Source organism: Arachis hypogaea, chromosome 17, assembly GCF_003086295.3.
Source record: "Arachis hypogaea cultivar Tifrunner chromosome 17, arahy.Tifrunner.gnm2.J5K5, whole genome shotgun sequence".
In the NCBI taxonomy this organism is placed as follows: domain Eukaryota; kingdom Viridiplantae; phylum Streptophyta; class Magnoliopsida; order Fabales; family Fabaceae; genus Arachis; species Arachis hypogaea.
This window is the reverse complement of record NC_092052.1, coordinates 2,854,066-2,865,377: the sequence shown is the minus strand read 5'-3', so window position 1 is coordinate 2,865,377 and position 11,312 is coordinate 2,854,066. Positions and strand designations below refer to the sequence as shown.

The 11,312-nt window shown below is 33.1% G+C and overlaps 1 protein-coding gene across 1 annotated transcript; it reads left to right on the top strand.

Moving 5' to 3' along the window:
• Positions 1–443: 443 nt before the first annotated feature.
• Positions 444–3,241, top strand: LOC112765798 (probable plastidic glucose transporter 2; the record flags this gene model as incomplete). The annotated part of the gene is made up of 7 exons (XM_072223183.1): positions 444–625; positions 1,116–1,250; positions 1,350–1,417; positions 1,528–1,660; positions 1,889–2,187; positions 2,269–2,362; positions 2,939–3,241. Coding segments are annotated over 5 exons (624 nt in total), but the record flags the coding sequence as incomplete, so codon positions are not given.
• Positions 3,242–11,312: the final 8,071 nt, after the last annotated feature.

Genomic DNA, 11,312 nt, shown 5'->3' with positions numbered 1-11,312 from the left:
TTAATTAATAACTTAATAATTAAAAATTAAAAAACAAATTAATAATTGAATAATATTTTTAAAATGATTTTAAAAAAATTAAATTAAATTTTAAATTACTCTATATCCTACTTGATTAAAATTATTAAATCCTAACCTACCCTATCCCTCACCTACCCTTACCCCCTCAGCCCCTTCCCCACGGTTAGAAAGAAAGAAAGAAAGAAAGGAAGGAAGAAAGAAAAGAGACGCCGGCGCCGGCGGGGATGGGTGTCGCCGTCGTCGTTACAGAACCGAGAAGGAGAGGGAGGAAACGTTGAGAGAGAGGAACGTCGTCGAGCCAAACGCGAGAGAGAGAGGGGGCCACCGCAATCCACGCCGCCGCTGGAGGGATCGTAGCACGTCGCTGCTGCCGTCAAGATCGCGGTCGTCGCCGTCCATTGTCGCTGTCGCGTCGCCATTGAAGAAGAGAGGGAGAAGAGAACGCAGGCCAGTGGCCCAGGGGGAGGAGTTGCCGCCGTTCGTGCCTCCCGTCGCCGTTGCGGTCTCGCCGTCGCCGCTGTTTGGGTAGTCACCGGAGGGAGCCGTGGCTGTCCGCGCCGCCGTCGGAGCTGCTGCTCCATTCCGTCGCTGTCTGCGTGCTCGGGTATGTTTGTTCCCTCTTCCTCTGACCCCTTCACCCAACAATGTACCAAATTCCTAAGCTAAAAACCCCTTCACTTTTTGCTTGCTGTGTTAGATGTTTCTTGCTGGATTTATTTAACTTTTTGCTTTGCTGCTGGTTGCTGTGTATTTCAAATCTTGCTGCTATGTTGCTAGTTTGTTAAATGGTTAAGTTGCTAATTGTTGCTGTGTTAGTTGTTTCTAGTTGAATTTAGTTGTTTCTAGTTGCTAATTACTCAATCATTATAGTTTTCTATGTTTCAGCTGCAATGGACTAAGCAGTAAGATGCCTTTGTTTATTGTTTCTATCTTGGATGATTGTTCTTTCGGTGGATAGGACCTTAACTGGCATGATTTGATTGTTTACATTAACATTTACAGCAAAATATATAATATTGCTTAGCATGTTTAGTGATAAATATCCAACTATCTATATGTTAAGCATAAGCCTAATCTAATTAATTAATTTCCAGCAAAATAAGGTTCAAAAGATATGGATGCATTGAATCCTTCTTGGAGAAAGAAACATCGAATCCTTCTTGGAAGCTCTCCTTACCGCATGTACTTGTGGGGACCCTTTCATCATTTCTATTTGGATACCATCTTGGGTTTGTGCTTTATAGTTTCTCCTTTGCATTCTTCCTTGACTTTGATTGGTAGTCCAGTTAACTTTTCAATATTGATCCTCTGTTTTTTGTTTTATCCAGAGTAGTTAATGAACCACTTGAAAGCATATCTAGGGATCTTGGCTTCCGGGGAAATATCTTGGCAGAAGGTGAAACTAAAAATTCCAATACCATGCTTAATTTGATGCATTCTTAAAAGTTTCAAATAATTTGATCTGGTTTGATTTGTTTATTTATTGTTGTGTGGTTTTGAATGAAGGTCTGGTGGCGAGCATGTGTCTTGGTGGTGCGTTAATTGGAAGTCTATTCAGTGGCTGGATTGCTGATGCAGTTGGGTGTCGTAGGGCTTTCCGGTTGTGTGCTTTGCCAATGATAATTGGCGCTTCGATGAGGTTATATTTCTAAAGCCAGTATATTCTCTTCATCTTTAATATCCTAGGTTTCAATGCATCTTTTTAGGCTATTTTTATTTTCTCTTTTCTGTTTTCCAGAGTTGCTTTTTCTGAAACATCTGACCCCACTCTGATTTAAATTTAGTCAAGTAGCAGATTCCCTTGTTCTCAAATGTGAATCCTTATGGCTAGTTCTCAGTGAAAATTTCTGTGTTTTTAATTTTTCAGTGCAGCAATAAACAACTTGTTTGGTATGCTTGTAGGATGGTTATTTGTTGGGACTGGCCTGGGTCTGGGCCCTCCTGCTGTTGCTCTGTATGTGACGGAGGCATGAATATGGTTGCATCTGCCTAATTGAGTAGGCTGAAAATTTACTTGATTATACGTGAGATCACAATATTTGGTGGATGGTAGGTTTCTCCTGCTTTTGTACGGGGTACCTATGGAGCCTTAATCCAGATTGCAACTTGCCTTGATATATTGGGACCTTTATTGATCGGAATCCCTGTCAAAGAAATCTCTGGATGGTATGATTTAAATTTGAAATCATGTTATATACTTATTACTAGTCATATGCGATGTTAAATAGACCCTTTTTTGGGCCTCAGGTGGCGGGTGTGTTTCGGGGCATCTACTATTCCTGCTGGCATACTTGTTCTGGGAATGGTCTTCTGTGCAGAGAGTCCACATTGGTTATACAAGGTTGGCAGCTAATATTAGATTTAGATGAAATTTTCTCTGTTATCATTGTTTTATTACAACTTATTGCTGAATCCCATGAAATATGTAATGTTGATAATACAAATTGTTTAAGAGTTCCTCTTATGTTGCCTTTGAATGTATGCTTGATATCAATAAGTGAAAGCTTGAATATGCCTTGTTATGTTGCTGTTGTATCTGTTTACTCTCTCATTGTAGTGTTGGTTTAAGTTTGTCGGTAAAAACGTTGAAGAATATATATGTCCTAGGGTTTGTAGTTCTCCAAAGCTTCTCTTCACTTATTTGCTTGTTCTCATTGTTCTATTTAAAACCTGACTTTTATGGGCGTGAATAAAACATTATCCATAACCGCATCTCTTCTAGCCTCGTCAACGTCAGGTATAAATAAAATAGTATTGATCTTCACTGGTCAGTGAGACAGAAGATCATTCATTACCTAGTGTTTGTAGCTTTTGAATGTTCCTTTTTGCTTCTCTTCATTGCATTTTCATTCCTGTATCTCTCTGGTTTCCATACTTCACATAACACCTGGTGGTTTCTCTCTATGATTATGTGTAGCAAGGAAGAATTGCTAAAGCAGAAGCCACATTTGAGAGGCTTCTGATGGGTGCTTCAGAAGCAAAATTTGCTATTTGCTATGTCAGAATTATCTAAGTAGATAGAGGAGATGACACTGATACTGTGAAGCTCTTAGGATTATCTAAATGTAATATATATTTTGATGTGTTTTGTACTTTTTGAAACGAGACTTTATTTGGTATTACATGTAATGGATAAATTACACTCTATTTTGATTTGTGTTGTTTGGACTAAAAACATATCTAGCTTATAATGTAACTTTTATGATTTAGATTTCTTGAATTTCTCATTTTTAGATTTATTTTGTGATTATCATTTTGGGATGTGATTATACTTTTAAAAAAAAAATTAAATCTCATAAAATAAAATAGGCTATGGTCACGGTTTTACAAAAAGGTGATTATAGATAAGCTATGGTGGCTATGGTCATGGTTTTAAGGTGGGGTGACTATACAGGCTATGGTCATGGTGAAAGCCGTAGCCATAGATAAGGCTATGGTCACGGTTTTAAGGTGGGGCGATCATAGATAAGGTTATGGTTACGGTTTTAAAGTGGGGGTGCTGATGAGCGGATAATTTATACGCTTTTTGGCATTGTTTTTAGGTAGTTTTTAGTAGGATCTAACTACTTTTAGGGATGTTTTCATTAGTTTTTATGTTAAATTCACATTTCTGGACTTTACTATGAGTTTGTGTGTTTTCTGTGATTTGAGGTAATTTTTGGCTGAAATTGAGGGACCTGAGCAAAACTCTGATAAGAAGGCTGACAAAGGACTGCTGATGCTGTTGGATTCTGACCTCCCTACACTCGAAATGAATTTTCTGGAGCTACAGAACTCCAAATGTTGCGCTCTCAACGGCGTTGGGAAGTAGACATCCAGAGCTTTCCAGCAATATATAATAGTTTATACTTTATTCGAGATTAGACGACGCAAACTGGCGCTCAACGCTAGTTCCATGCTGCATTCTGGAGTCAAACGCCAGAAACACGTCACGAACTAGAGTTGAACGCCAAAAACATGTTACAACTTGGCGTTCAACTCCAAAAGAAGCCTCTGCACGTGTAAAGCTCAAGCTCAGCCCAAGCACACACTAAGTGGGCCCCGGAAGTGGATTTCTGCATTAATTACTTATTTCTGTAAATCCTAGAAGCTAGTTTAGTATAAATAGAACTTTTAACTATTGTACTAGGCGTCTAGTCTTTTGACCATTGGTCCTTTTTCCCTATTCTCGAATTCTTATGCTAATTATGGGGGCTGGCCATTCGGCCATGCCTGGACCATCACTTATGTATTTTCAACGGTGGAGTTTCTACACACCATAGATTAAGGGTGTGGAGCTCTGATGTACATCGAGTTTTAATGCAATTATTACTACTTTCTATTCAATTCAGTTTATTCTTGTTCTAAGATATTCGTTGCACTTCAACATGATGAATGTGATGATCCGTGACACTCATCATCATTCTCACCTATGAACGCGTGATTGACAACCACTTCCGTTCTACCTTAGGCCGGACGCATATCTCTTGGATTCCTTAATCAGAATCTTCGTGGTATAAGCTAGAATTGATGGCGGCATTCATGAGAATTCGGAAAGTCTAAACCTTGTCTGTTATTCCGAGTAGGATTCAGGGATTGAATGACTGTGACGAGCTTCAAACTCGCGATTGTTGGGCGTGATGACAAACGCAAAAGAATCGATGGATTCTATTCCGACATGATCGAGAACCGACAGATGATTAGCCGTGCCGTGACAGAGCATTTGGACTTTTTTCACTGAGAGGATGGGATGTAGCCATTGACAACGGTGATGCCCTACATACAGCTTGCCATGGAAGGGAGTAAGAAGGATTGAAGGAAGACAGTAGGAAAGCAGAGATTCAACAGGGACAGAGCATCTCCATACACTTATCTGAAATTCTCACCAATGTTCTACATAAGTATTTCTATCTTTATTTTCTGTTTATTTATTATTATTTTCAAAAACCATCATAACCATTTATTATCCGCCTAACTGAGATTTACAAGATGACCATAGCTTGCTTCATACCAACAATCTCCGTGGGATCGACCCTTACTCACGTAAGGTTTATTACTTGGACGACCCAGTGCACTTGCTGGTTAGTTGTGCGAAGTTGTGAAGAAAGTGCTGAGTTAGTAGATGCGCATGCCAAGTTGAATGTCATTGTTAGAGATCACGATTTCGTGCACCAAGTTTTTGGCGCCGTTGCCGGGGATTGTTCGAGTTTGGACAACTAACGGTTCATCTTGTTGCTCAGATTAGGTAATTTTCTTTTTGTTTTATTTTCAAAAAATTTTCAAAAATCTTTCAAAAAAATTTTTTTTTTCCTCTGTTTTCAAAAATCATTCAAAATTTTTAAGAATGAATTCTAGAGTTTCATGGTAACATGTTGTAGCTTGGCTGGCTGTAAAGCCACATCCAAATTCCTTTGGATTGAGGCTTTAACTTGTCAACATAAAAGGCATGTATATAGAATTGGATGAAGTATCAGCTGTTGCATGCCTGATTTATATCCTAAAGCTGGCTGGCTATTAGCCATGTCCAACTCCTGAATTGGAGCTTTAGGCTAACATTGAAAGATTCCTGGAATTCTTATTAAAAATTCTGAATTTCTTATTTTCTTTTTCCTATAAAATTTCGAAAAAAAAATCGGAAAAAAAATTTAATAAAATCATAAAAATAAAAAATATTTTATATTTCTTGTTTGAGTCTTGTGTCAATTTATAAGTTTGGTGTCAATTGCATGTTTCTCTTTATTCTTGCATTTTTCGAAAATTCATGCATGTGTTCTTCATGATCTTCAAGTTGTTCTTGGTAAGTCTTCTTGTTTGATCCTCATATTTTATTATTTTGTATTGTATGATGTTTTTCATGTGCATTTTTACATTCATAGTGTCTAAACATGAAAGATTTCTAAGTTTGTTGTCTTGCATGTTTTCTTTGCATCAAATTTTTTTTTCAAAAATATGTTCTTGATGTTCATCATGAACTTCAAAGTGTTCTTGGTGTTCATCTTGACATTCATAGTGTTCTTGCATGCATCATGTATTTTGATTCATAATTTTCATGTTGCGAGTCATTTTCGTGTTTTTCTTTCTCTTCATAAAAAAATTCAAAAATAAAAAAAAATCTTTTCCTTTTTTTTTCCATAAATTTCGAAATTTCGGGTTGACTTAGTCAAAAAATTTTTAAAATTAGTTATTTCTTGTTAGTCAAGTCAAAATTTCAATTTTTAAAATCTTATCTTTTTCAAAACTTTTTCAAAAATCAATTCTTTTTCATTTTTTTCTCTATTTTTCGAAAATGTAAAAATATTTTTCAAAATTTTCTTCTTAATTTTATTTCAAATTTTTGAAACTTTACTAATAATTAATGTGATTGATTCAAAAATTTGAAGTTTGTTACTTTCTTGTTAAGAAAGGTTCAATCTTTAAATTCTAGAATCATATCTTTTAATTTCTTGTTAGTCAAGTAATCAATTTTAATTTTAAAAATCAAATCTTTTTCAAAATATCTTTTCAATCATATCTTTTTCAACTATATCTTTTAAATCTTATCTTTTTCAAAAATTTGATTTCAAAATATCTTTTCTAACTTCTTATCTTTCAAAATTGATTTTTAAATCTTTTTCAACTAACTAATTGACTTTTTGTTTCTTATCTTTTTCAAAACCAACTAACTACTTTTCCCTCTCTAATTTTCGAAAATCATCTCCCTCTTTTTCAAAATTCTTTTTAATTAACTAATTGCTTCAATTTTTAATTTTAATTTCAATTATTCTTCTAATTTTTGAAAATCACTAACTCTTTTTCAAAATTTATTTTAGAATTTCTCCTTCTCTCATCCTATTCTATTTATTTATTCATTTACTAACACTTCTCCTCATCTCAAGAATTCGAACCGATCCTCCCCCTTGTATTTGGATTCTTAACTCTTCTCCTGCTTCTACTCCTTTCTTCTTCTACTAACATAAAGGAATCTCTATACTGTGACATAGAGGATTTCTCTTCCTTTTCTGTTCTCTTCTTTCTCATATGAGCAGGAACAAGAAAAAAGACATTTTTGTTGAAGCTGACCCTAAACCTGAAAGGACTCTGAAGAGGAAACTAAGAGAAGCTAAATTACAACAATCCAGAGACAACCTTACTGAAATTTTCGAACAAGAAAAGGATATGGCAGCCGAACCTAACAACAATAATGCAAGGAGGATGCTTGGTGATTATACTACACCTACTTTCAAATTTGATGGAAGAAGCATCTCAATCCCTGCCATTGGAGCAAACAATTTTGAGCTGAAGCCTCAACTAGTTGCTCTAATGCAACAAAACTGCAAGTTTCATGGACGTCCATTAGAAGATCCCTATCAGTTTTTAACTGAGTTCTTGCAGATCTGTGAGACTGTTAAGACTAATGGAGTAGATCCTGAAGTCTACAGGCTCATGCTTTTTCCTTTTGCTGTAAGAGACAGAGCTAGAACATGGTTGGACTCACAACCTAAAGATAGCCTAGACTCATGGGATAAGCTGGTCGCGGCCTTCTTGGATAAGTTCTTTCCTCCTCAAAAGCTGAGCAAGCTTAGAGTGGATGTTCAGACCTTCAAACAAAAAGAAGGTGAATCCCTCTATGAAGCTTGGGAAAGATACAAACAGATGACCAAAAGGTGTCCTTCTGACATGCTTTCAGAGTGGACCATTCTGGATATATTCTATTATGGTCTATCTGAATTCTCCAAGATGTCACTGGACCATTCTGCAGGTGGATCCATTCACCTGAAGAAAACGCCTGCAGAAGCTCAAGAACTTATTGACATAGTTGCAAATAATCAATTCATGTACACTTCTGAGAGGAATTCCGTGAATAATGGGACGCCTCAGAGGAAGGGAGTTCTTGAAATTGATGCTCTGAATGCCATATTGGCTTAGAACAAAATGTTGACTCAGCAAGTCAACATGATTTCTCGAAGTCTGAATGAATGGCAAAATGCATCCAACAGTACTAAAGAGGCATCTTCTGAAGAAGAAGCCTATGATCCTGAGAACCCTGCAATGGCAGAGGTAAATTACATGGGTGAACCTTATGGAAACACCTATAATTCATCATGGAGAAACCATCCAAATTTCTCATGGAAGGATCAACAAAAGCCTCAACAAGGCTTTAATAATGATGGAAGAAACAGGTTCGGCAATAGCAAGCCTTTTCCATCATCTTCTCAGCAACAGACAGAGAATTCTGAGTAGAGCCCCTCTAGCTTAGCAAATATAGTCTCTGGTCTGTCTAAGGCCACTTTAAGTTTTATGAGTGAAACAAGGTCCTCCATTAGAAATTTGGAGGCACAAGTGGGCCAGCTGAGTAAGAAAATCACTGAAACTCCTCCTAGTACTCTCCCAAGCAATACAGAAGAGAATCCAAAAAGAGAGTGCAAGGCCATTGATATTGTCAATATGGCCGAATCCAAGGAAGAAGAGGAGGACGTGACCATAATAATTTTCATTTTGCTGCTTTAGGAGATAAACCTCATATTCTTTCTTTCTCAACTACAACTAACGATCTTTTTTTCAATACTAAGTTAAATTGTGAACCTTTAATATAATCAGTATTAGAGAAGTTCACTTGGAAATATGCTATTCTTTTCCATCTTTAAATGGAAATGATTGAATTATCAGCCTCAATTTTAAATCATTCCATATTGTGGACATATGGAGTTTATATATGAATTATGTGAGAAATGCTGCTATAGTTATATCATTTTGTTTAGGATGCCATCTAATTAATAATATATTTTCTTTTTTGGTGTTCATTATTTTTGTTTTTTATTTATTTGTTTTAAAAATACAGTTGATGCTTAAAATTATTATAATGACACAAATATGCATGTGTATAGTCAAAAACGCATATTGCAGTTGGAAATTCAAAAATAAAACAAAGAATCAACAAAAATTTAAGACTGCAATAGAGTAAATCGATGACAAATATCCTGGGTCAATTTCACCCTGTTGTCAAGTGCCAACTTATGGGAAGCATAAGGTGTTATTATTATTATTTATTATTATTATTATTATTATTATTATTATTATTATTATTATTAATTGAAAGAAAAGAAATTAAAGAATTTTGTTGAAAAAAATTAATTGAATTTAAAAATATTTTTTCTATTCAGTATCTCTATGTTTCATTTTTGTGGAAAAAGGAATTTATTATTCTCAAGTCACATAATATTTTTTTATCTACACCCTTTAATAAAAATGCTCTTATTAGTACCTATTTATTATTGCATAATTTTGACATACGTATGAAATAATGTGAATTAAAGTTGACTTTAATATTTTCATTCATTTGTTTGCTTTGATGCAATTATTTGGTAAAAAAAAGCTTAGATTTAGGAGGATGTCCATTTTTCTTCAAAAGAGGTTAGTGTTACATTTATTTTCTACTTTTATAATATTAGTTTAATTAACCAAATTAATTGAGAAGGTAATTTTTTCTTTTTTTTTAAAGCTATTATTTTTCTTTTTATTCTCCATGATATACACCAAATATTAAAAGGCATAACATATTATATGGTGGATTTAATTAGTAAAAAGCATAGAAAATAATAGTATTTTTAGAAATCAGGAGATAAAAATAGAAGAAATTCTTAAGGAGGTTCATCATTACAGAAGAATTTGGGAGAGATTCAGATTTAAAAAGAAATGGACATTAAGTATGTATGCCGCAGGGTCGGTGTGTAGTGATTAGAAGATTTTGAGGCTGCAAATCCGTGATTGTTTGTTTGCAGGATCTTAATTCAATGCTCGGGTTGTTATCTGTTGTATGGATAGTTTGTCTAGAACAACTGATGTAACTATTTTTTTTGTTGTTCTCTTAGTTTAGGTTATCTTTTTGTATCAATTTATCGTTGGATGTATTTTGTGGAACTAATTTTACTAACTGCCTTTTAGTTTTGGTAAATTAAACATATAAAAAAAAAGCAAGAAAATAATTTGAAAGCATATATTTGTGTTAAGATATGTAATAAGAGACCGTGTTCTTAGATACAAACATTTGTATTTGTCTTCTGCTTTTAATTGTTATCCATTTGTTATTTTTTATAGTCTACTTCTCATCTCATTTACTTAATAGATAACGATTTGAATTATGATTATTTGGCATCTTGGCTAGCTAAAGGTAGCCAATCAAAATAATAAATCTGCATTTGATGCTAACTGCCAGCAAAAGTACACCAATAAACATTTTGTGTAAATGACAACTCTGTTAATTTTATTTAATTAAAGAGTTTTTTATCTTAAAAAAAATATACGTAAATTTGTAAAATTGTACCATATTGTGCAAGTTATTAAAGAAAATAGTTTTATGATAGTGTTTTTATTTTTCGATATGGTTTTTATTTCAACTTTTAAATGCAAATTGAATTGAAATTTAATTATTAGAAATAATTCTTTTCTTTTGAGTTGGTATTTATATTTATTTAATATTTCATTCTCTAATTACTTTGCAGAGAGGTCAATAAACTTATGCAACAATTCATATGTAAAAGTATTTTAAGATAGACAACACATGTTGGTATAAATGTAATTTTAGAAAATCAATTATGATTAAAAAATTTATTGTCATATAATTTGTGTTGGAATATTTTTTTATAGGACATTGAAAAAGTAAATATTTTTAAATAATGTTATTTAAAATCACAATGAAGTGTAATTTATTAATAGGATATAATATATATATATATATATATATATATATATATATATATATATATATTATTACCTTTTTAAATTTATTTTTTACAATAAGATGATATATTTAAAAAATATAATTTATAATTTTTCAGATTTTAAGAATATTTAGTGTTAAAGTTTTGTGTGTAAGTGACAATATTGATATCATATTTAACTTATGTACAAGAATATACCTAAATAACAAAGATCATTCAGATTGGATTTAAGTTTACGATAATTAAATAGAATATATTAATGCATAATAATAATAATGTCTAATTCATCTAAAAAATAAGAAAAATTCAACGAAACGGATTTTAACAAATATTTTTTTTAAAAATGTTTTTTAGTCTAAACAACATTTAATCAAATAATTTTTAATATAAATATTTTATTTAAGATGGTACAAATTGTAAAAGTTTTTTCGATGTAGTATAAATTAATTTTCAAAGATAGAATTTTAAGATTTTATTTATAAAAGAAATAACTACTCGTTTAGGTTGGTAAAATAAATAATTAAATGTCATTTAACTCACAATATACTTATGAAATAATTGTAACTCATGAATACGAAAAATTTGTAACAAATTTATATATATATAATAAGTTAA